This window comes from Stenella coeruleoalba (genome assembly GCF_951394435.1).
Source record: "Stenella coeruleoalba genome assembly, chromosome: 2".
Taxonomy (NCBI): Eukaryota; Metazoa; Chordata; class Mammalia; order Artiodactyla; family Delphinidae; genus Stenella; species Stenella coeruleoalba.
In genome coordinates, this window is record NC_137147.1 from 59,705,940 (window position 1) to 59,733,562 (window position 27,623).

A 27,623-nucleotide genomic window follows, 5' to 3' on the forward strand; every position below is an offset into this window, starting at 1 on the left:
GACCAACTGAGTTTAGGCAAGCTGCTGTTCTTTCAGGGCCTCAGTTTTATCACCTATACAAAGAGAATGTTGAATTAAGTTGTCTCTAGTGTCTCTTTTAGACCTAACATTGTATGAAATAATTGCTGTTACTATCTAAGTCTGAGATTTTTCTGACTGATTACATAATTTCCTTCCACCATCCCCTCTCTACTTATACTTCCTGCCCCATACATTCTCACTAACTGAGGAGGTAATTTCAGACACATGAATTGTACAGAACTCAGAAGTCCAGCTACCAAACGTACGTTCCCCACGAGCTTACCTCTATGCTCCTGTCTTATCTAACTTTCTCTAAGTAGAGCAACTTATAAAGTTGGCAGATACTGTGTATTAGTTTGCTAGGGCTGCTATAACAGAATACCACAGACTAGGTGGGTTATTATATAGCAGACACTACATTCCCATGCAGTTACGTTCTGAGGTACCAGGGGTTAGTTCTTCAACATATAAGCTTTGGGGGGACACAGTTCAGCCTACAACATACTTCCTCTAGAAAGACTTCCTTAAAACATTTTTTAGGAGTCGGGGAAGAGAGCCGTAGGGTAAACTAACAAAGTGGGGAGTGAATATAATTGGGGAAAACGGTATGAAATATGAAACAGAGTTGCTGATGAAGTCGATTAGGGTCCCCCAGAATACCCTTTGCTAAAAGTAGGTCTTGCCCACTGCAGTCGTTATAGATGTGATGACTTGGATGAAATGAACTTGTCTTACTGATGTATTTTAAAAATAATTACTCTCTTGTGCCAATGCTTTTGAGGGACCTGTCAGAAAAAGGAGGCAATCTTCTGTATTTTCAGCTTAAGAATTCACTCTTGTCACTCATCCAAAAGACATGTACTTAAACCACGTTCAGGACCGCAAGCAATCTTTCAGCTGAAGATTTCGCTCTGGCAATAGAGACAGTCTTAAGACTACTAAAATATTTGGCTGCTTTTTGCAATTTTTGGATTATTACTGTATATTTGTTCAGGCTGAATAAAAGATAATTTATTTGCTTTGAGTAGGTTTATGCAAGTTTTCAGTGTCTCATCCCAAACACCACAGACTTGACATGTACGTCACAACTCACAAAATGTCTAGATTGCACTGTCCAACATGGTAGCCGCTAGCCACCTACATTTAAAGTTGAATTAATTAAAATTAAATAAATTTAGTTCCTCAGTTGCACTACACACATTTCAAGTGCTCAGTAGTCGTGCATGGCTACCATATTGGACAACACAGATATAGAACATTTCCATTATCACATAAAGCCTATTGAACAGCATTGATCTAGATTGTTTTTCAGATGACACCAGTTGCTAAAATACCATCTCATTTAAAGGAACCAAACTGTACTGTAAAATGGTTTGTTCCTGCATCAGTTAGCAATGCATTCAGCTGTAAATAACAAAAACACTGGAAGGTTAAACTCAGCCTTCTGTGGCGTAAACATAGAAGGGTTTATTATTATAGATTCAGCTGCTCAACAATGTCAGGGCCCCATGTCACCATGATTTTCTTGGCCTTTTTCCTTCATGGTTGAAAGGTGGCTACTTTGGCTCCAGTCTTTATATCCATATTTAAGTTAAGAAGGAGAGAGAAAATTGTGGCATCTGTCAGGAAGGCAAAAGTTTCTCCAGAAATCCCTTAGCCAACTTTGGCATGTATCTTAGCCACAGGATTTTCTGTTCCCAGTCATGGCAGATGGTTAGGAATAATGGATTGGGAATCATGGTTGGATCAGCCAACCAACAAACAGTGTTTTCCATAGCTTCCTAATAGAATTTACGAAAAATACTTTCTGACATCACAGGAATTTTAACAAGAAGCAAGAGATTATATTGCATGATTTCTCTAAAGATGATACATATTTAAGGTCTGGGTTTCCTGCCTATTCAACAATCCATATTTCTAATATTGACAAAGTAGGAAAGAGTGACATCTTCTCTCTGAATTACCTATGCTTACTGTGGTGACTTTGAGCATATAGAACAGAAATTATGTCTGTTACTGAGAAGCAGTTTGATGAAGTGGAGAGTGCATAGATTTTCTTTTGCCTGTGGTTATAATTAGTAAGTTGAGCAGGTCACTTATACTAAGTTTGATCATCTGTAGGATGGAGATTGTTGTGAAAATCAAATGAGCCAACACATGTGAAGTGTGTCTGGTATGGAATGCCACTTCTGTTTACTACCTCTTTATATATGTTGTGCAGAGTGGTCCCAAACTGAGGTCTCATAAATTATCACAGCGAGTGTCATAAAATGTGAAGTATTAACATGAAGCATTAGCCTGATCATATACTCATACAAATATAAGTCCTTTGTTTAAATCTAGTGATGTCAAACTTAGCACAACGTGTTCTTTGTTTCCCTGAAATTAAAATTTACTGAGAAGGTTAAAGATTTAATTTTTTTCCTTAAATTTCTTTTACTTAGTTAACTTGCAAATCTGGACATAATTTACGATAAAGTTGAACTCCGTTCAGTGAGCTTCAGAAACTAAATTGCCTCAGAGAGGAAGCACATGTGGAATGGGAGGTGACCAGAGGAACAAATATGGGGAATTATGAGAGGCAGGCTTTTCTGTATCCTGAGCAACTTTAGGAAAGGAAGGTAGTTGTCAAAGGAAACCAGCTGGGCCCCAGAAGAAGCGATTTTGGAGAAAAAGGAAAGGGCTGATGGAGACTTACAAAAGAATAAAACTTTCCCTAATATTAACAGCAACAACCTTGAAGCCATACAACCATCTTTAGAGTGAACAGGTAGAGAGAAAAGTGCATGGTTAGAGCAATCATTTTGAACTGATACTGGATTTTTTCCTTGGGTATAGTGGCCAACTGGGGCTGCAATCAGCTTAATTATACCTACATCAAAAGGCATAGCACAAAGGAAACAGGTGTATCTGAGAAAAATCTACCGTAAGTAGTTGCTCTGATGGAGCGGAATCTGAGAATTCTAGGTTTCCCCTGTGAAATTAAGTGGCTTACAAATTCTCCTGGCTCTTTCAATGTAGCAAGGATTTTAAAGAAAGTGGACAAAGGAGCTATTTTCTTCTTTGTTACTATTATCCAAATTGAAATCTTCTGAAGCCTGTCTTAGGCACCCTGCTTCTGAGATGAGGCTCTGTACTTGGAACGCTTGGTACATGTGGACAGCAAGAAAGAATTCACAGAAGGGCAGTCAGAATGACTGAATGATATGACATTAAGAGGAGTGATGAGTAAGTTTGGCTGGACAGTGAGAAAGAGAAGGATAAGCATTTTGTTCTATATTTGGAAAGCAATAAACAGCAAGGGCCAAAAGGAATTATTTGCTGCGTTACTTGGGGCATAATGAAGCATAACGAGGTAAAATGAAAGGAAGGAGAATTTAGTGAGTATTTGAAATGCCTCCTGCCAGGAGCAACTACAGTTTAGCCTTCTTAGAACAGGCCTCATTTAGCACAATGGGCTTTCTCTAGGATTGAATGCCATCCGCCACCCTGTAGAATCCTTTCTTCTAGAGAGGCACTGTGAGCACTTTTATTAGAGATTTAAGATTATTTTAGGCTACAACTAAAAATAATGTTGCAAGAAGCAATTCACCATTGCTTTGCATATTCAACAGTTTAAAACTGCTTGCTTTTTCTTCTTCATTAACAAACATTGCTTTGGTTTGGATACCCACAAAACCAGAGGTTGAAACAAGGATTTAGGTGCATATAGTTTATTTGGGAAGTGAGTTCAGGAAAGACTCCCTTCAAGAAGAGGAAGGGAGGGAGGAGAGTGAGATGAGAGAAGGAAAAGCCAATAAGCTGCATTATAAATGTTCTCGCCACCGTAGACAGTGGGGGCTTAACTCACAGAAGGCCTCCCAGAATTCTCTCTCTTAGGTATAGGAGGCAGGAGCATTTATTCACTGGCTCCCATTGCCATTGGTTGAGGGTTACCGTCCAAGATGTTTACTTCCCAGCACTTCCAGGGGCTGGCTTCCCACAGATTTGGCAAAGGATCTGATCTTTGAAGAAAAGCAAAAGTTTCACGTGGTGGGAGTCTATCAAGGTACATGGAACTGTCCAGTACAGATGTGGCTAAAATCACAGGTGGTCCAAGGAGATGGGACTCAAGGCACCAGCAACATCTACTACAAGCCAGATTTACCTCTGTAAGCACCTAACTCATCGGCTTCAGACGTAGCTAGAAGGAGGGCAGAGCACTTTAATATGGCAACTTTGACTCTGCACTGTCAGAGATGGTGCCCTTCTTCAAAGCCTACATTTTTTCCATCCTTGCAGCATCTGCATATTCTTTCTTATTATGCCCCCTTGGGACTTCATTAACTTCCAGACCCTTTTTTTCAATTTTATGCAGAAATTATAATTTTCTATGTTGCCATTAACTTTTTCATACTTGTCTCATCCAATGCAATGCTAAACAAGCAGCCACTCCATGATTGTGCAACTGTGTACCTAGTAAAGTTATTTGCATTCAGTTCATATTCAATAAATGTGGGTTGATTTGTTTTTCATTTCTATCAATTTTTTTAAATGGAAAAGGCAGTATGTTCGCATGATAAAAATTCAAGCAGTGCAGAAGTTTATACAATAAAAGTCCATTCTTCCTCTTACCCTGGACTTCCAAGCTTTCTTTGTTGATACGGTAATTGTTAATAGTTCTGTATTGATTCCAGAAGTTGGATATGCAATCATACTTATATATCCATTAAAAATGCAAATGGGATTATGTTGTATACATGATCTGTACCTTACTTTTCATTGAATATGTCAAAAATCGTTCAGTAACAGCACATACAGAACTACCTCATTCATTTTAATGGCTATCTGGTATTCCACTGTACAGATGTGCTATTCATCAATCTGATTTTTCTCCTTTCCAAAATATTTCTATTACTATAATAATCATAACATAGTTAATATTTTTCCCACTTTATTAGCCAGGATAAACTCAGTTATATTGTGATGTATTCATTTTCTGTTATGATAACAAATTACCACAAACTTAGCAGCTTAAAACAAGACAAATTTATTATCTCTCAGCTTCTGTGGGTCAGAATTACGGTTATGGGTTCGGTGGGTCCTGTGTTCAGAGCCTTACAATTCTGAAAATCAAGATGTCTGCTGGGGCTGCACTCCCACCTGAGGCTTGAGGTTCCTTTCCAAGCTCACTGGCTGTTGGCAGAGATCGTTTCCTTGCAGCTGTATGACTGAGATCCTTATTTTCTTACTAGTTGTCGGCTGGGGACTTCTTTCATCTCCTAGAAACTGCCCTTGTCCATAAGCAATTAATAACATGACTGTTTGCTTCTTCTAGCCAGTAGGAGTGTCTGCTTCTGCTTCTTTTTTTTTTTTTTTTTCCGGTACGTGGGCCTCTCACTGTTGTGGCCTCTCCCGTTGCGGAGCACAGGCTCCGGACGCGCAGGCTCAGCGGCCATGGCTCACGGGCCCAGCCGCTCCGCGGCATGTGGGATCTTCCCGGACTGGGGCACGAACCCGTGTCCCCTGCATCGGCAGGCGGACTCTCAACCACTGTGCCACCAGGGAAGCCCAGCTTCTTCTTTCTTAAAGGGCTCACCTGATTAGGTCAAGCTCACCCAGAACAAGTTCCCTTTTGATTAACTCAAAGTCAACTGATAAAGGATCTCAATACCTGCATTTTTTTTTTTTTTTTTTTGCATATCATGAGAGGGATATCCTACCATATTCACAGGTCTTGCCCACACTCAAGGGGATAGGATCATGAAGGCCATTTAAAGAGTCTGCCTAGCAAGTGTAGTAAGCCCCTCCAAAATATCATTGGTTTAAAACAATGAAGGCTTGTTTTGCATGTAAGCTGCATGTCCATCATGGCATCTCAAAGGACTTTTGCTCATTCATTGTCATCATGCAGGGACCTATACAGATGGAACACTTGCCCTTTGAACATTACTGTCAGCCATTGCAGTGGGAAAAAAGAGATCTGGAGGCTCTTGCCTTGTTCTTTGGTCGGAATTACATGACCCCCACCCAACCACATGATGACCAGGAAGTGCAATACCACGATATGCCTGAGAAACTGAAATATCCTGCCAACCATTTTTATTATTTATATACCTAGGTTGTCACAGGTGGACTAATTTGATTCTCAAATAGCTTCCTCAGAAAGGTTCTCTCAAGTATTCACATTTGACAGCCATTGCACTCCTTTTTGAGACCTCTCATGATTAACTAGTGGTAGATTTCAAAGGGTAGCTATAAGGAAGGTAAAATATTTTGAATCTTTCTTCAAAGAGTAACCTGTTTTTATATGTGGAAGTGTCATGTTTGAGAAAGTTGTCAGTTGGAGGCTGTATGACAGCTTTGAGTTTCTCAGCAATAGGCTCACTATGTGAGTTTCTGCTGTGTAGTAATTGACCTTGTCAGCATCCAAATCTCCAGGGAGGAGATAGGTGATCAGAGAGCAAAAGAAGGTGGCAGGTAGGAGACATGATGAGCAGGCAGCAAAAATCTGTCAGTAATAACAGAGGCTGGGTAGGGGTTATCTTCTCTGAATTACTTTACACTATTTTGCTAGCTTCCTTTGCAGAATCAGAATCTTAGAAAGATCCTTGAAGTCCAACATTCTGTTTACTCTGTGATATCTTTTCAAAGTAGACCTCTGGTCTCTGTGTGAACGTATCCAAAAACAGGGACCTCAGTACACCCCGAGGCGATGTATTTCTTCTGTGTAAGTAAAAATTTCAATTACATACAGATGTAGAAAGAACAGTACAAGTAATCTCTGAGTACTCAACATCTAGCTTAAGCAATGATGAATGTTTTGCTATTCTCCCATCCACATTTTCTTATTTTTCTAATTTAAAACAAATCCTATACATCAGTCTCTTTAACTCATATATACTCCAGTGAGTGTGTCTAGTATGTAAAGACTTCTTTTACCCATTACTTATCAACCATTTAACTTTTAGGTAACTCTGCTTATGAGAAAATTCTTCCTTGAACATTGTGCTGAAAGTTGGCTTCCTATAAATTTGGCTCATTGATCCTGATTTGTCTTTTTGGAACAATGCAGAATAACCACTCTATCTTTCATAAGACTATCTTGTAATCAGCAAATATTTAAATTCTGTTTCTGTGGATTATGATACCTGCCTTTCCTCCCTGCCCATCCTAAAACTTTTGTCATCAAACATAATATATTTTATTTAACCATCAGGGCTATGATGAAGTTACTATCTTAGCAAGGCTTTTCTGAACACATGCCAAATGACCAAGGTCTGTCTTAAAATGAGATAGCAGAACACAACTCAATCATGTAGAGATGGTCTGACCAGTGAAAGGTGCAGTACTGTCTCCCTTGATCTGGATATGCATGCAGGGTACATTTTTTTAATAGGAGCACTGCTGACTCGTATTAAGCCTTTAGTCATCTGAAACAACTCGGTGTTTTTTACATACATTTTTATAAAAGGACTTCTTTTTATAGGTATGGAATTGATTTTGCTGAATCTAAATGCAGGCTTAACATTTCTATCCTGTTTGAATTTGATCTTACTAGTTTCTGCTTGTCTCAGTTCTTTCATTCAACAAATTAGCCATTTCTCTTGGTTTTATGCCATATATAAACTTAATAGGCCTGACTTCTAGATCTATGCATAGTTGGTAGAGAGGCAGGGGAATGGGGTGGAAAGAAGCCTGGGTTGGAGTCAGACAGCCTGGGAAAAATCCTGACTCTATGCACTAGCTGTGTATCTTGGGTGGATGCCCTTACCTTTTTCACCCTCAATTCCTCATCTTTTCAATGGAGGATATAATAGTACCTACTTCATAGAGTTTTTGTGAGGAATAAATCATTAACATATAAAGTACTTAAAATTCTTAACCCTAGCCAAGAGTAAGGTTTAATATATGTTACCTATTATTATTAATTAGACATGTTAACAGAGCTGAGTCAAGGGTACAACTTGGAGGCCATGGACCAACACTATTTGGGAAGAGTCGTTCAACCAGCTAAGAATTCACCTAAATGTTTTGTTAGCTAAATGTTTCTGTCTTTTATATAAGGTTGCCATATAAGACTTTGTAAAAATGCCTGTTGATGTCAAGATACACTATTTTTTTAGCCTTTTGGTTAATTTTCACATTAGTTAATTATTGCTTAACCGATATAAGAGCCATAATAAAAAATCGAGTCAGTTTACTTCCTTTCTTTTGAAAATGAGATTGTAACCATCATATTGGTCCTGAAATAAACACAAATCTCTTCAATCACTACCCTAGGCCCGAGGGCAGCACTGGGGCATGGAGTGGGGGAGAGGATGGTTGCTTTGAGAGTTTACACAGAAATATCCTGATATCAGTTGAGAGAAATTAGTTGGTAAAACCGTGGCTTAGGTGAGTTCATAAGCTGAAGTTGGTGATATTGGGGAGGGGAAAATTTCCCCCATCCCTTTTGATTCTTCTGGCTGATCTAATAATTACATTGCCACAAGGCATATTAACAGGAGAAAAAAAACCCAAATTTAATTTTGTACACATGGAGGCCTCATAGGACCCAAAGAAGTGACCAAAGCAGGCAGCTTTTACACATTTTAAACAAAGAAACAATATATTTGTGAATTGACAAGACAAAGGGGTTTGAGCTTGGGATAGTAAGTTAGTAAAGGAGGTTTGTTTATGCAGCCTTCTTGGCCTTGAGTTTCCTATCTCTGATGATAAAGATGTCTCTTTACTTCCTGGTCCAGGGAGGGTAGCTTTCACATGGGAGATTTATTTCCTGCTTTCAGGAGGACAAAGGAGGGTCAGACTGTCCTTCTTGCATTGGCTGTTTCTTAAGTAACTTTAATTCAGACTATTCAAGTAATATGCCAGAGTGGCATATTTGGGGGCAGCCTGCCCTGACCCGCATCAGTGAGTTTCTCTGAAAAGCAGTGCTCATCCCAAACTAAGAAAGTAATATCCTAAGACAGATGGTTTTAAAAAGAACAGTATAGTGTGGACAAAAATTGTTGCCTATCATATCAGTAAACAAAGGATGTTGCAGGCTTCAAGCCATCAGCCACTGCAGCCACCTCCCCCACCCACTGTGCACCCCGAGAGGATTCAGATGCAGAAAAACAGGATACTGGCCCTAGACAGCTAAGGTGCATATCAAAGGAATGCTTTCAATGAGCCCAGACTCTTGCATCTTCCCATTCACGGAATAGTGCTAAATTCATTAACTTGAGATGTTTGTTTTTTCTTTAATTAGCAGTAATCTTTTGATGCTCTGACTACCTTCTTTTCACTGCAGAAACTCCTGTACATCCTGGCTCCTCCCTTACCTCTTAGGAGAAGTCCCTCAGAGCTATCTGAGAGGCTGCCTCCCAGGCTTAAGTCCTTAGCAAGTCTGCAGAATAAAACGTAATTCTCAACTTGTAGGTTGTGCATCTTTTTCAGTTGGCAGTAGTATGCAAGGAAGTAAATCTGTAGAACATGTTCAATGGAAAGAAGAATCCAGACTATCCCAGAAAAGTAAGACTGCTAAAGGTTATCCCTACTTCCTTTGAGAAGAAGAAGTGTACATCTATACCAGAACTCCAGTGATATGCTTTCAAGTTGGATAAGATTAGGTGTCTGTCATCTGTTTCCACAGAATACCAAAAGACCTGAGTGGCTTTTCACAAAGTAGGGAGGATAACCATATAATAACCATCGTAAATATTGCAGTGGTTTGACTTAAAAGAGAAGCCAAATAGTATGCCAGAATTCACTTTTGGGAAAACTGGGGGTGAGGAGAAGCTGGTAACTGATAATTAAGAGAGATGATTTTTTTTTTTTTTTGGAGTATGCAGGCCTCTCACTGCTGTGGCCTCTCCCGCTGCGGAGCACAGGCTCCGGACGCGCAGGCTCAGTGGCCGTGGCTCACGGGCCCAGCTGCTCCGCGGCATGTGGAATCTTCCTGGACCGGGGCACGAACCCGTGTCCCCTGCATCGGGCAGGCGGACTCTCAACCACTGCGCCACGAGGGAAGCCCGAGAGATGATTTTTATTTTGCATAGGGAGGTATCATAAAGTCCAGTTAGAGGGGTGTTTGGCTGCCAACTGATAAAGACACACTATATCTACTAAAAGATTTCGAAAAGAAAAACAAATGGTGAGCCCTACAATTATGCTATTCTGTTTCTGTGCTTTTCTTCCCCCCCACTGATGAGGTTTGAAATGTAAAGCTGGGTTTAAATGGACATACTGTCCCACTGGTAAAATCACATTGGAATACAGTAACACATTAGAATACAATACATTGGAGACAAGAACAGAAATTATTAAGAGTGTAACATTTAGGATCCAGACAATTAAAAAAACCAAAAAACAATTATGGTGTATAGCCCTCTGCATTTCAGTGAGTTTTGGTGATGGCTTGGCTTTGGAGAACATCAATTCCACTGAACCTCTTTTCTTGCAAATATCTGTAGAACCTAGAGAGAATCTGCCTTATTACGACTATAAGGAAATCAAAGAGGCAGATGCTTATACTGAATGTCCTCTTACAGGGGCAACTCTTTGTAGTATGGCCAGAGCAAGGCAGCAGCATGAGCTTATTCATTTGTACACTGGACATAGAATGATAAATGGAGTGACCAAATTGAAAATTATTTCAACCCTATAGTAATTATTAAAATTACAGGAAATAACTGAAATGACAATATTAATTTTTAAGTATTTCTATTAAACATCATTTAAAAGAGGTTAATGATTCTTTTAATCATGGCAGGTAATAGATCTAGTGTATATATAATGAGATACATATAGTTCTTATAGTTTAGTAAAGGAGTACCCATTTTCAGTTAACTTTTATAACATTTTAAATTTAGGGAGCTCTCTAGGTGTTGATGTATATAGCTAAATAAAGTATGAATTCTCCTTTGCTGCTTAAGACAACTTTCTGGTGCAGAGTGGCAGAACCTTTTCATGAATTAACAGTATTCCAGTTGCTATGCAGTTTAAGAACAACTCTTATTTTCTAATACATTTCTCATTTCCCGTGATTTCAAAAAATGCCATCAGACATTCTATAATTCTAGTTTTCAGTACCCTGTGTGATTTCACTCATTAGAACCCAGGGACTTTGTTTCATTATTATCACTCAAATGCAGTAGGTGAAAATAGCACTACACCAGGCTGGAGCCAGGAGTCTAGTTTTACCCAAGCATTGCCATGTACTGGTGACTGAGCAAGAAACTTAATTGCATTTTTTTAAAATGTGTAAACCAAAAACATTGGACTGTATGATTTTTTTGAGGCTCCTTTCAGTATCAAAATTCAATTCTAGTTTTTGCTTTTTTTTAATAGTATTTATTCTACCCTTTCCAAACTGACAATTATTATTCTTAATGGTATAAAAGGAAGCAAAATAGTTGAATATTTCTATTTCTTTTCTGTCATCAGGCAGTGTTATACCATCTGCTTTAAGATTTAGGCCAACCTCTGCTTATTTTTTTCTCTTTGCCCTAAGTCTAGCTTTAAAAACAAGGTCTTTTTGTGGCTGCAGAAACTTGTGCTAAGCCTTGCTCATAGAGTTTATGAAATCAGACAGAACCAATGCTTGGATCTCAGTTCTGCTTTGTGCTAAGTTGTGTGAAATTGGCAAGGCTATTGAATTCTCTAAAATTCAGTTTCCTCATTATTAAACTGGGTTAACAGTGTTTATCTCATGCGATTGTTGTGGGATTACATGAAAAAAAACCCATAAAAAGTGCTTAGAACAATACCTGACCCAAAGAAAGCCCGCGAGAAATGTTATTTTCTTATTTTTGCTTCTTGGTGCCATCATCATTATCATCATCATCATTTTTATTATCACTTGGGAAGTTATTTTTGAAATATTATTCTGGTTTTTCATTGCTTCTTTCTACTAAAAAGCAACATCAACAATACCTCATATGTGTAGATAATTTCACAGTTTACAAGTTATTTTTACATGTCTTATCTGATCTTTACAATAATGCTCTGAGTTGAGAAGGATTAGTTTCTCCACATTACAGATCAGAGTCTCAGAGAGGTTTAATAACTTGTCCAAAGGATGAACCCAGGGGACTTGTGATGTTTACTTCCCTAGCCCCATAGTCCCTAGTACAGGAAGTGACTAAGGTAACCCACATGGTACTGGTGATAAACAACATCAGGTGGCCTTGTGACAGAGTCGTCTGCAATGAACATCAGCACTGGAAAGTTTAAAGCTTCTTTAAAGAAAACTTTACATGATTTGAGAGAACACTGCTATTTTATTATAGAGTGTGAATGTCTTGAAATAGAAACAGTATAAGGGTTTTTTTTTCCCTTGTATACATTGGCTTGTAAACAAGGTTTATCTCTCAAAATTTATTTTCAATTTTGAATATCATAAGCATGCTACTTTTTAAAAAGACAGTATGGAATGTGGGGTTCTAGAGGCATTCAGAAGGGGGTCCTGAGGTGGGTGTTGGGAGCAGTGAGTGGTCATTGGACATAGAAACGGTCTCTAGTTGTGCCTGGGTGTATTTGCTGGCGGACACAGACCAGTGTAACAAGTCACACTGATTCATTTGTCGCATTTCCCTCCTTATTTGTCTTCCTCCAATCAGGAGGAAAACAGCTGTTCTTGTCCTCTAGGGCACTCTACTGTGGGAAGGTTTCCACCAATTTGAAGAAAATGGAAAAAACAAGGACAGCAAAGTGAGCTTTTCATAATGCTAGTTTTATGCTTCAATTAAAAAAAAATTTTTAGTTAAGAATTTCCTGTTGTTTTCCTATTTAAAAATGTCCTCTTCTGAATGATAGCAATAGTAGTTGGCAGTTGATTTTAATTTGCTAATCAGGCCAAATAAAAAGTTGGTAAATACACATTGGCTTTTGAAATTGTATTGGTTTGTGGAATGCGAAGTCTGAGGTGGGAGACATCCCTGGCAGAAGGCACCTAAGACCAGGTTTCTGTGTGGAAGCTCTTGGTCACTGGCTTGGCCAGCTCCCTCCACTGACCCAGCTCCCCTTGTGCTGAGCTCTGAATAAATATCCATCTCAGTGAATGAAATGTGATTTAGTTGAGTTCCTCTTGAAAAGCTGTCTGAGGGACTGTGAGATGTGACTGCTTTGACTGACGCCCCCATTTTCTCTCCCTCAAAATAAGTCAGATTGACAGGATTCAAAGGAGACATGAAATTAGTTCTTATTGGCTGATTTAGCAACAAAGCCAGGAAGCAGAATCTGCTAAGTGGAAAATATTCTAAGACTAGGAATGAGAGATTGTGAGTATAAGGCAAGTCTTAACTAGCTGAGGAAGTCTCTCCATTCCTGCAGCTGATAAGCTACTTTTGTAACTGGATGAAATGTTGGTCCCAGTGAGGACCCCTTTGGCGCAGACACTTTCAGACTGACTGCCAGGTGCAAGAGCAGATAGCATTCAGCCATTACTCATGCACGCACCCTTCATAAAAGAGTTTTCCCAGTAGCTACTGAGGCATCAGCCATTCAGGAAGAATTCAGTGATAGTTTCTGCTTAATAACACGATAACCACTTCCATTACATAGTTATTTCAGACTTTAAAACAAAAATCAGGTGAGATAAAACTGTCTGAAAGGGAATGTCCAGGTTCTTCTCTTCCGTTTCCTTATGGTACTGCCGCTGGGCCAGGCTGAGTCTCTGATAATGCCAGTGCTACTCTGAAGATCTACAAAATGAGGAATAGGGATGTTCTCTTTATATTAATACAGATTAATTTGGGGGGGGGATCTGCCCTAATTTTCCCTGCTGCAGTTGAGCCCTTTTTCATTCAAGGAAAAGAACTTAGACCTGCTTTCTCCTCTGGTAACTGGAATGGAGAGGATGAGGTGGAAAGAAGGTTTCAGGCATTACCACAGGGAAGTGAACTGGTGTCTATTCTGTCCCACTCCATTCCATATTGTAGGCATTTGCCCTCCCACCCCATCACTTAATAATGAAGTCAGGCAGTACAGCAAGGCCTCAGGCAGAAGGCCCATTAGGCATGCCTGTGATTAAAGTTGATTAGCTAGAAGTCCAACATGAGTGGTGAATCAAATCCAATTTGCATGAACTACGAGGTGCTTCATTAAGGCTAATCATTTTCTTCTGTCCTTTGGTAATAAATCATCCTTATGTGGGGTTCAGTTAGATCAAGCTTGAGGATTTTGCCTTTAGATTGCTCAACACTGTTAGCTATGCTCTTTGGCTTCATTTCCTAGGATGGTACCTGTCTGGAGCCCCACCTCAGAGCTTCATCCTTGAAAAAACTTCCTAGAAATTTAAGCAATGATTCATTTAGGTCCATGTGCCAGCGCACAAGACTCATACGAAATGAAGTGTGCATCTTTTAAAGTACCAGTAGAACAAATCATACTTATTTAAACTGATAAAGTACTGAGGCCACATAGTGCATTGTGTTGAGCCAACTGATCATTAAATAATTTTACATACCCTTCTTGAAATGAGTCTATTTAAATCCAGCAAAATTGACCACATTTAACCTTCCAGAGCTCACGTGTAGATCATTCTTTCTTTGCAGTCTCTTGCAGAATGATGAGATGCTGCTTGTTTTGCCCCAAAGGATAATTTCTGCATATCTGCTGTCATTTGTATACTCTGTTCTCTGTGCCTGAAGCACCCTTCCCATCCCCTCTCACAGTCCTCTGTGCTTGTGTCTGTTGAAACATTTATCACACTGCAATACAATTTCTTTTTTACTTATTTATCTCTTCTACTCCTTGGAAACAGGAATTTCATGCCTAGCCCACAGCTGATAATAAATATATATTGAATAAAATGTTGTGAATTATGAGATGGTAGCTATAATGGAGCTGTTAAGCAGCCCATTAAAAGAATGATGTTGATCTCTGTATATTGGCAAGTGAAGATGCCCATATATTTCATAATATAGTTACTGAAAAAAAGAAAGCTAAAAAACATTATGCATAGGATGATCCCATTTTTATTTAAAAAAAAGTGCTTATGCGTGTATCCATAGGAAAGGTAAAAAGTGTAAATATGCAGGGGCAGGATCTGGGATGTAAAGGTAGGGCTTTTACTTTATAAATTTCTATATTCTAATTTTACTTTTAACTTTATAATTTTCCATATTTTAATTTGGTAGACTGAGTCTGTATTACTATTATAAGTTAAAAACCTAATAAATAGCTTTAAAAACTATAAATTACAGATTCTGGTTGCAAATTATTATTTTGAAAAATACTATGTTATTTCTAGGGTTGCTTTAACAAATTGCCACAAACTGGGTTGTTTAGTACAACAGAAATTTATTCTTTCATGGTTCTGGAGGTTAGAAGTCTGAAGCCACGCTCCCTCCAAAGGTTCTAGAAAAGAATCCTTCTTTACCTCTTCTAGCTTCTGGTAGTTGGCCGCAATCCTTGGCTTTTGAACACATCACTCCAGTTTCTGCCTCCGTTTTCACATAGCCTTCTCCCCTGTGTGTCTCCGTGTTTTCACATAGCCTTCTTAAAAGGATACCAGTCAGTGAATTTAGGGTCCACGCTAATCCAGTATGACCTTACCTTAACTAATTACATCTGTAAAGATCCTATTTCTAGATAAGGTCATGTTCTGAGCTTCTGGGTGGACTTGAATTTGCAGCGGGGAGGAATAAATTTTCCCCAGTACAAACAGTAAACAGCACTTACTAACAAAGTCCAGAACCAACAAGCTTTATGTGTCAAAATGTCTTTTCTGCAGACAGTTTTCTGAGCGGATATCTTACCATTACAATTTGCAGTACCTCGTTGGACTGGCACAGGATGGGAGCACTGGGTGATGTTACTGCTACTACAGGTTTGGAGAACCTAACAACCCTTGAGCTCATCCCTCCTCTAGCCTGAGACCCGAATTCACTTCACTCTGTCCCTCCAGTTCTGGGATGAAGCAGCTTTTAGTTCCTCTTCTAATCTCTAGCTTTACTTTTGGTCTTAGGTTTTGTTTAATTTACAAATTCAATTCCCTTATTTCTTTCTTTTTTCTTCTTCTTTTAAGATTATTGTCTACTATGTACAAGGCTCTGTAGGGTACACAAAATGGATTTCCTTGTAGTTTGTTAATACTTACATAATGTTAATGTTACCAACGAGGGTTCTTGGCCTTCCCCAGTCAATAGAAATTGACTAGAGGCCAGACAAGAAATTCAGTCAAGGCTTTATTGGGGCCCCTGCTGCAGCAGGGGGGAGCAAGAACAAACAACAGGCTCCCTTGCTTGCTTGCTCCCCAAGGGGAACCTTTCTCTTATATGGGGTGAGGGTAGGGATGTGTCCAGGGGTTGGGCCAGAGGGGTGGCTTAGGTGTTTTCCCCACCCCTTAGGTGGTGGTGTGTGGAGGGGACATATGCAGTGCCCTGCTTTTGCTCCTGGCACCCTGTTTTTGCTCCAGGTTCCTCAAAAGTGGCAGTTGGGTTTTTTGGTCTCTTTGTATCTTTTGGGTCCAGAATTTGCTTCAGCTGCCCATGCACACAGTTATTTTTAGTCCCATACAGTTTCTCTGTATTTTGTTGCTCGAGGAGAGGTATGTCCAGGTGCAAGCATTGCAGCGCTGCAGCAAAGGGTCCCAGGTCCCAGCCTGTCTCATTAATACTGTACTTACTGATTGAAAGATACACATCAACCTTTGTAAAATTGAGGTTCTTCGTATAGTTCAGGCATGGCATAGTTCAGTTGACAGCATTTAAGATTTCTTAGTGGTAAATAAATTACACGTCTTACAGTTAATGTCTTCAGATTCAATGATATATGGTAGCAAAACAAATTTGGGCAAATCTTCCTGCCATTACACTAGATAAGCACATGTTGTGAGTGATTGTGGGTTAAGAAATAGGAACCTATAGTTCTTTATTTTAATATAGTTTTTAAAATAAAATGTTTATTATTGTTACTATTTTTTAAATTGAGGTAAAATTGACATATAACATTTTATTAGTTTTAGATGTACAACATAATGATTCAATCTTTGTATATATTGTGAAATGATAGCCTCTGTAGGTCTAGTTAACATCCATCACCACATAGTTATAAATTATTTTGTGTGATGAGAAGTTTCAATATATATTGTCTTAGCAACTTCCACATATGCAATACAGTAGTATTAACTATAGTCACCATGCTATACATTATATCCCCATGACTTATTTATTTTATAACTGGAAATTTGTACCTTTTGATCCACTTTACCCATTTTGCTCACTCCCCACTCCCTGCCTCTGTCAGTCACCAATCTGTTCATTTTTTTTTTTGTTTTTTGTTGTTGTTTTGTTTTTAGATTTCACATGTAAGTGAAATCGTATGGTATTTGTCTTTCTCTGCCTGATACATTTCACTTAGCCCAATGCCCAAGGTCTATCCATATTGTTGCAAACGGCAAGACTACGTTCTTTTTATGGCTGAATAATTTTCCATTGTATATATACACCACATTTTCTTTATCCACTCATCTATCAGTGGACACTTAGGTTGTTTCTATATCTTGGCTATTGTAAATAATGCAGTGACCATGGACTTGCATATATCTGTTCTAATTAGTGTTTTTATTTTCTTCAGATAAATACCAAGGTGTGGAATTGCTGGATCATATGATAGTTCTATTTTTAATTTTTTGAGGAATCTCCGTACTGTTTTCCATAGTGGCTGCACCAACTACATTCCTACCAGTGGTGTGCTAGTGTTTCTTTTTTCCACATCCTCACCAACACTTGTTATTTCTAGTTCCCTCATTTCTTATATTCATTCCAGAAATATGATTTAGCACCTACTATTTGCAAGGGATAGAACATATCTAAATGCTCTTATAGAAACAGTATTAGTACTTACATTTACCAAGCAGGAGGTCTGGATATCATTAAAAATTCTATAAGGCAAAAATATATGTGAAACAGGACAGGAGGCAAGCTTATGGTCAATAGTGTACAAAGTTATCAACACTGTACCTTTCCCATTGGCAAGTTTCTTCCAATAAACTGGGTTCTCGAATTTTTTACTAGTGAAACCACAGTCTTTAAGGTGGAAAATTCATTGGTATCAAGTTAGTATTTAGCTTTTTCCCAAGCCTGCAATCAGTTATCAATACTTACTGTTCATGGTGTTTGTACCAAGTATCCTTTTTGTAGTGCAGATTTCTGTCCCTCCCCCAAAGGGCTAAAATATCACATGGAGAAGGGAAAGAAAATGCAAGAGGAATTCTAATTCATGAGTTTTTTTCTTTTACATAGTATTTGTACAGAAATAAGCCCAGCTAAAATTGATAATTCACCAGCTAAAAGAAAATGGTTTTATGTGGCAGACCTACTGCCCCAGAAAACAAGTAATTAAAGGACCTCTTAAAATAGCCATAAAATTGACATTCTTTGGGAGCCCATGTGTTCATTACTGTTCTTTTTAGTGAGGCTCCTCCCTGGGCACTATTCTGAGACCTGAGGTCTGTTGGCAAAATGAGCAAATCACCTAAGGAGTTTGCATCCTCTTCTGGGGAAAGGGTTAGTGTATTTCTGGTGTAGGCAAGATAGTTATATCATGTCAGGTGGAAGTATGACCTTGTTATTGTTTTTATTTGGAGATTCAGTATGATTTGAGGAGATCTGTATGGGTGCCAAGTTGACAAGCGGTGGACTTGTGATGCTTAATTTTATGTGTCAACTTTGTTAGGCCATGGTAACCAAATATTCGACCGAACATTAGTCTAGATGTTTTGGTGAAAATATTCTGTAGATGACATTAACATTTAAATTGGTAGACATTGAGTAAAGCAGACTGCCCTCCATAATGTGAGCAGACCTCATCTAATCAGTTGAAGATCTTAGTAGAAAAAGAACTGAAATCCCTGAAAGAAGAGGGAATTCTGCCAGCAAATGGCCTTCAGACTTGAAGTGCAATGTCGACTCTTTCCTGTGTCTCCAGCCTGCTGGCCCACCCTGCAGATTTTGAGCTTGTCAGTCTCCATGATCACATGAGCCAATTCCTTAAATAAATTATCTATCTTTCCATCTACTTACTGAATCTATTATCTATCCGTCCTATTTGTTCATTTTCTCTGTGATGATTCTTTGGCTAGGGAAAGTTGGGGGGAAACCTACTGAGGAGAAAATGGGTCTTCCTCTAGATTCCAAAGCTAATGCTAACAGAATGCCACATTTCCCTCAGTTTCCCCAAATGTGAGCCATTTATTGGTGTTAGTAATGAAACTTCGGTTGTGAGTACAAAGTTTACATTACACGTGCTTAAATGTCCTAGTGTTTAGATGCAGAGGGCTTATCATCATAATGTAAACAAGAAACAAATATGATGGCCCATGTCTTCTTTCCCCGAAGGTAAGACAGCATTACTACCTCAGAAAAAGGAAGCTTTGGACCAAAACCAATGGGGGAAGGAGACAGAGAGTGGCTGGCTGTATTCAAATAGGTCTCCTGCCTTTCTTTTTTTTTTTTAATTTAATTTAATTTTTTATTGGTGTATAGTTGTTTTACAATGTTGTGTTAGTTTCTACTGTACAGCAAAGTGGAGTTCCTTGTGCTATACAGCAAGTTCTCATTAGTTATCTATCGTATACATATTAGTGTATATATGTCAATTCCAATATCGCAATTCATCCTGTCCTCCCTTCCCCCCCTTGGTGTCCATGTTTCTTCTCCACATCTGTGTCTCTGTTTCTGCCTTGCAAACCGGTTCATCTGTGCCATTTTTCTAGATTCCACATATATGTGTTAATATACGATATTTGTTTTTCTCTTTCTGACTTACCTCACTCTGTATGACAGTCTCTAGGTCCATCCACATCTCTACAAATGACCCAATTTCATTCCTCTTTATGGTTCCTTTAATATTCCATTGAATATATGTGCCACATCTTCTTTATCCATTCCTCTGTCGATGGACGTTTAGGTTGCTTCCCTGTCCTGGCTATTGTAAACAGTGCTACAGTGAACACTGCGGTACATGTGTCTTTTTTGAATTATGGTTTTCTCAGGGTATATGCCCAGTAGTGGGATTGCTGGGTCATATGGTAGTTCTATTTTGTTTTTTAAGGAACCTCCATACTGTTCTCCATAGTGGCTGTATCAATTTCCATTCCCATCAACAGTGCAAGAGGGTTCCCTTTTCTCCACACTCTCTCCAGCATTTATTGTTTGTAGATTTTCTGATGATGGCCATTCTAACTGGTGTGAGGTGATACCTCATTGTACTTTTGATTTGCATTTCTCTAATAATTAGTGATGTTGAGGAGCTTTTCATGTGTTTGTTGGCCATCTGTATGTCTTCTTTGGAGAAATGTCCATTTAGGTCTTCTGCCTATTTTTTGATTGGGTTGTTTGTTTTTTTGATATTGAGCTGCATGAGCTGTTTGTATATTTTGGAGACTAATCCTTTGTCCTTTGATTCATTTGCAAATATTTTCTCCTATTCTGAGGGTTGTCTTTTCATCTTGTTTATGGTTTCCTTTGCTGTGCAAAAGCTTTTAAGTTTCATTAGGTCCCATTTGTTTATATTTGTTTTTATTTCCATTACTCTAGGAGGTGGGTCAGAAAGGATCTTGCTGTGATTTATGTCAAAGAGTGTTCTTCCTATGTTTTCCTCTAAGAGTTTGATTGTGTCTGGCCTTACATTTAGGTCTTTAATCCATGTTGAGTTTATTTTTATGTATGGTGTTAGGAAGTGTTCTAATTTCATTCTTTTACATGTAGCTGTCCAGTTTTCCCAGCATCACTTATTGAAGAGGCTGTCTTTTCTCCATTGTATATTCTTGTCTCCTTTATCAAAAATAAGGTGACCATATGTGCAAAGGTTAATCTCTGGGCTTTCTATCCTATTCCATTGATCTATATTTCTGTTTTTGTGCCAGTACCATATTGTCTTGATTACTGTAGCTTTGTAGTATAGTGTGAAGTCACTTGCCTCCTTGCCTCCTTTGTCATAGATTAGTTGACCATTGGTGCGTGAGTTTATCTCTGGGCTTTCTGTCCTGTTCCATTGATCTATATTTCTGTTTTTGTGCCAGTATCATATTGTCTTGATTATGGTAGCTTTGTAGTATAGTCTGTATTCAGGGAGCCTGATTCCTCCAGCTCCGCTTTTCTTTTTCTCAAGATTGCTTTGGCTATTTGGGTCTTTTGTGTCTCCATACAAATACTAAGATTATGTTTTTCTAGTTCTGTGAAAAATGCAGGTCTTCTGTCTTTGCTCACACAGTCCTTCTCACCTGGTTTGGCTCAAGCCAAATATATGATGCTTTCTAAACTTGAATGGATTTTTCTTTCTATGCCAGATGCCCCTTAGAGACTGCTCATCTTTCTACTCCCTTTCATGGCAAAACTTCTTGAGTCAGTGTCTCCACATTCTCACCTCACTTTCTTCCATACCTGACTCCATTCAGACTTTTGTCCTTATCACATTGCAGAGACTACCCTAGTCAAGGCCCTTTGTGACCTCCACATTGCCCTCTAGCTTTGTTCAAGATTATCTCTGTGTCTTTGATTTTCTGTGATTTGAATATGGTATGCCTGGGGGGGGGGGGTGTATGCATATGTATATATGTGGTATTTATCCTGCTTGGTATTCTCTGAGCTTCCTGGATTTGTGGGTTGTTATCATTAATTCTGGAATTCTTAGCCAATATTACTTCAGGTATTTATCCTGCTGTTCTTCTTTTCCTTCTGATATTTCAATTATTATATGTTATACCTTTTGAAATTATCCTACAGTTCTTGGATGTTACATTCTTTTTTCTTTTTTATCCTCTTTTCTCTTTATATTTCAGTTTTGTAAGTTTCTATTGACCTATCTTCAAGCTCACTGATTCGTTTTTTCAGCTGTGTCCAGTCTACTAATGAACCCATCAAAAGCATGCTTCATTTCTGTTACAGTGTTTTGTTTTGTTTTGTTTAACATCTTTATTGGAGTATAATTGCTTCACAATAGTCTGTTAGTTTCTGCTTTATAACAAAGTGAATCAGCTATACATGTACATACATCCCCATTATCTCCTCCCTCTTGCATCTCCCTCCCACCCTCCCTATCCCACCCCTCTAGGCGGTCACAAAGCACCAAGCTGATCTCCCTGTGCTATGTGGCTGCCTCCCACTATCTATCTATTTTACATTTGGTAGTGTATATATGTCCATGCCACTCTCTCACTTCATCCCAGCTTACCCATCCCCCTCCCTGTGTCCTCAAGTCCATTCTGTACGTCTGCGTTTTTATTCCTGTCCTGCCCCTAGGTTCTTCAGAACCTTTTTTTTTTCTTTAGATTCCATATATATGTGTTAGCATACGGTATTTGTGTTTCTCTTTCTGACTTACTTCACTCTGTATGACAGACTCTGGGTCCATCCACCTCACTACAAATAACTCAATTTCATTTCTTTTTATGGCTAGTAATATTCCATTGTAAATATGTGCCACATCTTCTTTATCCATTCACCTGTAGATGGACACTTAAGTTGCTTCCATGTTCTGGCTATTGTAAATAGAGCTGTAATGAACATTGTGGTACATGATTCTTTTTGAATTACGGTTTTCTCAGGGTATATGCCCAGTAGTGGGATTGTTGGGTCATATGGTAGTTCTATTTGTAGTTTTTTAAGGAACCTCAATACTGTTCTCCGTAATGGCTGTATCAATTTCCATTCCCACCAACAGTGCAAGAGGGTTCCCTTTTCTCCACACCCTCTCCAGCATTTATTGTTTGTATATTTTTTGGTGATGGCCATTCTGACTGGTATGAGTTGATGTTTCAGTGTTTTTGGTTTCTAGCAGTTCCTTTTGATTCTTTCTTAGTTTCCATCTCTCTGTTTATATTACCCATTTGTTCTTGCGTGTTGTCTGCTTTTTCCATTAGTGCACTTAGCATATTAATCATAGTTATTTAAAATTCCAGACCAGGCCTGATAAAACCAACATCTGTGTCATACTGGAGTCTGATTCTGATGCTTGCTTTGTCTCTTCAGACTGTGTTCTTTCTTACCTTGTATTTTTGTTGTTGAAAGCTAGACATGATGTATTGAGTAATAGGAAATGAGGTACGTAGACTTTAGTGTAAATTTTTTGTTAATTTGGCTAGCAGTTGGACTGTGTTTAATGTCATAGCTATAGATACCACAGGCTTCAATTCCTCTCGTATCTTTGTTTTTGTCTCCCCTGTTGTTTTTGGGTTTCACTAAAAATTTCTTCTTAAACAGACCTGAATTCACTATTATTGTACTAAAACCCTGTTGGTGTGGTGGTAAGGAATGCAGGAGGGATAGCATTTTATAATCTTATTATTAAATCTCAGTCTTTCAGTGGCCCTGTGTCTCTGGGTTATGACCCTCGTGTGTGTTTCTTAGTTTCCCTCTCCCAACCTTCAAATGAGATGAAGGCTAGAAGGGGAGAAATGCCCTTTTTCCAGATGGGGTAAAGCTCTGGAAAGTAGATCTTTGTTATGGAGAGCATTCTGACCTATTTCACAACGATTATGATTGCCTATCCCTCGCTATAGCCACAAGGTGATCTTTTTTGGCTCTTCACTGGTGGGAAGAAACTGGTTAGGTTCCTGAAGGTGAAATTCATGAACGTATAAGGGTCCCCTAAGACCCTGCAGTCCCAGGATTCTCTCACTCTCAAGCTAGTCCATTTTCAGTCTCCAGCAATTCATCAAAATTACCACTTAAATGTTTCTACCAGTTTATGGCCCCAATGCTTCTGCTTCAGATCTCAGCTGTGGCTCTCCAGAATCTGGCATGGTGGCTTGCCCTGAAACCTCAGTTCTCTGATGTTTCCAAGAAAAGTCACTGATTATCAGTTTGTTTAACATTTTCTTTTCCTAAGGATGGAAATGATGATTTCCAAGCTTTTAACATGTTGAATCCCAAACTGGAAGTCTAGGTATCCTTTACAGTACCTAGCACTGTGCTAAACAGGAATTGCACACCATGTCTTGGCTTGTGTTTTCACCAATGCTACTCAGCCCATTTCCCCAGCACTTCCACAGCTGCACAGGACACTCTTTTTGCCAGGGGAAACTAGTTGGAGCTTTGGCATGTGTGTTTTAATGGTTGCCAATCCTTTAAATATAGGCACTAATTTCGTACTTAGGGTGAGTGATGGATGACAGCTGAGACCAAGTGGGGTTGTCCCACTCAGCTTCCTGTTATCTTCTCCCAGACATGTATATTTGCATTATTGCCAAAAAAAGAAAAATAAATCCAAAAAGAATCCACACTTCTCCGTTGTGCTGGAGCCTTGGCCTACTCAGGAAGGGTCATTTCTGGTGTCTCAGGTATATAGGATTTCCCTGAGGCTTGATTTCTGAGATTTAGAGACACTCTGAAGACTTTAATTTTCTTATTTATGATTTTGCTTTTTGCTGTGTGGGAATACATTTCTCTCACCCTTTCTTTCTTTATTTCCTTCCTTCCCTCCCTCCCTCCTTCCTTTTCCTTTTTAATATTAGTACTTAGCATATTTATGTTAAGTTAAATGTTTTCCTCATTAATGTTAGCTTTTAGCAGAATAGGAAAATTTAGCTGAAGACAACTGCCTGGTGAATCTTTTCAATACTGATTTGAAATGCAAATTAATATAAGCAATTATCAGATACTATACATAGTCTTAAAATGGAAGGCTTTAAATGACATTTTCCTGGCAATCTGTATAAATCTCAAAGATTAGGCATTCTCTTTATTCAACAAACTAAATATGCATCCAAAGCCCAATTTGAAGTTGCCATCCCATAATCATTCTTAATTGTAGCCAGCTCTGAAATAAAGATGACCTCATCAAATAAGTTACCTAAAGAATTACTCCCTATTCGGGAATATATGTTTGGAAAGAGAGATACCTTATGTATTGGGGTTGGGTGCTGATGGCCTCAGAGGATGAAGACCAAGATGATATTTTAGGGAGATGGATTTTTTTTCTCAGTCAGAAGGAAGGGAACTAACATTTATTGAGTCTTCTCTGTGTTGAACACTTAATATTCATTCGTTATTCAATGAATATTCATTGGTAGAAAGGTACTACCATGTTTTGGCCATATATTTTAATTGCTGGGGATGCAATGGGAATAGGACAGACAAGGTCCCTTCTCTCATGAGTCATATCCTGGTTGGGAAAATAAAATTATTCCAGAGAATGATAAGTACCCTGATGTGGGACTGAGAATGGCTGGGTGGGTGGGTGAGGAGAGGGTGCCCATTAGATAGGGTGGAACAAGCAAGACCTTTTTGAAAAGGTGACATTTGCATTGAGCTATTAAAGAGCCAGCCAACCACTCATTTTGTAATTTTCACAACTTGAGGAAAAGGTAACTTTAGTTCAACTGGTATAGGCAAAGAAATGAATTGCTTAACTAGGTTAAGTCATTTCTCTAAAGTTACACAGACTTCAAATCCTATTCCGTTTGCCTCCAAAGCTCCCTGCCCACCACAGCCCACAGGTCGTTGCTCACCAGCTGCCTCAGTCTTGGGTAGAAACAAGATTTTTGTTTACCTAATCTAGGACTTTAGGTTTTCATGGAACAGAGAATTTTCTAATAAAACTAACCCCCAGTCATCTATTTTCTCAGTAAGAATATTAAACATCAAAGAAGACAGCCACTTAATTTTCATAAAAAAAGATATTTTAATGCCAAAAAAGTTAAAAGGATATTGTCTGACATTAAAGGACATGACTTTGAATTGAATACAATTAGCTTTATGAAACACACATTATTTTGTCTCTGTTTTTACTTATTTCACAGAGAATCACTAGAACCACAACATAAGAAGACTCATTTGAAAACCGATAGACTCAATGACCTGCAGGTTTACCTCCAACCTTGAGAATCTTAGGTTGATGCAAACTTCCTAATCTTGATGTGTGGAGGGGCAACGCAGGGAGATGCTCTGTCCTGAGGATATAAACTTTCTTTTAATTCAATCAGTCCAGCAAAGGGCAGGCAGGTCATCTAGACCTAAGTATTTCCAATTTGAGTGTTGTCCTTTGAAATGTTTATCTATTTAGGAAAGAGGAGATGATGCATTCTCTGTTCATTAAAAAGTTCAAACACAACTTAAAGTTCTTTACAAAATAATACACAAACTGCTTTTCCGTAGGCAGTTGCTTACAATGGCTTGAATAAATTAAGAGATTAGATTCATTGCTTTTCCTATTAATTAAATATATGGTTAGAAATGACCATTTGGACTTCTATTAATATCAGTAGAAGTGTGTGTGTATGTTTGTGTGTGTGTGTGTATATCTTTGTCATGAATATTCAAGTATTGATCAATTTATGATAGTGATATATCTGTATTTCTTTTCCTAACCGTGAAACATAAGCACAAATAGGAAATGTAAAAGAATAAATACTATTTAAAATTATATGAAAACATAATAATAATTACAGAGGCAATAATTGTATACAAGAGCAGCAATAGCATCCTTGAGGCCGTTTCTACAGTGTTTCAAGTACCTAATTATATCAGTTTTATCAGAGTTCATCTCATAGAGAGATGAGGTAAGAAGTGTTGGGCTCAAGGATCAATTGAAATTTCAGTTCTGTACATGAGTAAAAATAGCAAATACACAAGCTGTTTGAATGCCTGGCTCTTCTCTTCTTTTGTCAATATAACTGTTATTACCTTTGCACTGTTTTATCTCCCTCTCTTAGGCTTAATAGCATGAGCTAAAAGCAGTTGATTTCAGAAAGCAATTGAAGGGATGAAGAGAAATACAAATTATTAAAAATGTACCAGATACAAGTGAATGCATTCTACAATATTAATAAAGTCCAAAAAGGCTTAGAATTAGTTTGAAGCCTTTCCTCTGATAGCTGTTTAATATATATATTTTTAATTTCAAAAGAAGTCAAGGATGGTAGAAGGAAGGAGAAGTAGGAAGCATATAAAAAAGCTAAATCACCTGTAATACCACTACCAGGGTCAGCACTGTTTGTGTTTTCCTGAAATCCTTCTGGTCTTTAATATGTATATATTTATTATGTATTTATTAAATATGTAATTATTAAAACAATTATAATGTGTACATAATTTTCTACCCTTTCATTAACTAATATTATGAGGCATTTTCATGATAAGAAATATTTTTCATACACATGCTTTGTATGATGGCCTAATATTTTATCACATAGAAATATTAAACTTTTTCTAGTTACTCTGCCACTCTTGGGCATTAAGGTTGTTTTCAGTTCTTCCTTCTTAAAAATAATGCTGCAATGAACATGATCAAATATGAATCTGTTTGCAATTTTGAAATACTTCCTTAGATTAGATTTCCATAAGTAGAATTGCTATGTTAAAGAATGCAAACCCTGCTTAGAGTCTTTACAGCAGAAATGTAGAAACAATCTACCAGTGTGGTTTAATAATTCCCACTTCACTGTACCTTCACCCCTACTGGTATTATCTCTGAAAAAAATGAGTTTGATAACTTGATAGATTAAAAAAACTCATTATATTAATTTGAATTTCTTTCGTTTTTTTCTTTTTTAGTGAGATTCATTTGTGCATTTCTTCACTAAAATTTCTACAAAGCATCATGTTGGCAGGACTGGCTTCAGTGGAGTGTGACCTGTACAGTTGCGTGAGACTCCAAAGCTCAGAAAGGTATTGTGCTTGGTTTAATGCTCT

General features: G+C 38.2%; 1 protein-coding gene across 4 annotated transcripts in view; it reads left to right on the forward strand.

Annotated features, from left to right (window-relative positions):
- Window positions 1–27,623, forward strand: part of LOC307181767 (uncharacterized protein) — a 624,007-nt gene that overhangs the window by 371,217 nt on the left and 225,167 nt on the right. For all 4 annotated transcript variants that reach the window (XR_013827030.1, XR_013827031.1, XM_079912585.1 and 1 more), the window contains exon 3: window positions 27,486–27,599. Coding sequence is in view for 2 of the 4 variants with exons in the window: in XM_079912585.1 (XP_079768711.1) it covers window positions 27,486–27,599 (114 nt within the window). In the remaining 2 variants the exon portion in view is untranslated. The remainder of the gene's footprint in view (window positions 1–27,485; window positions 27,600–27,623) is intronic.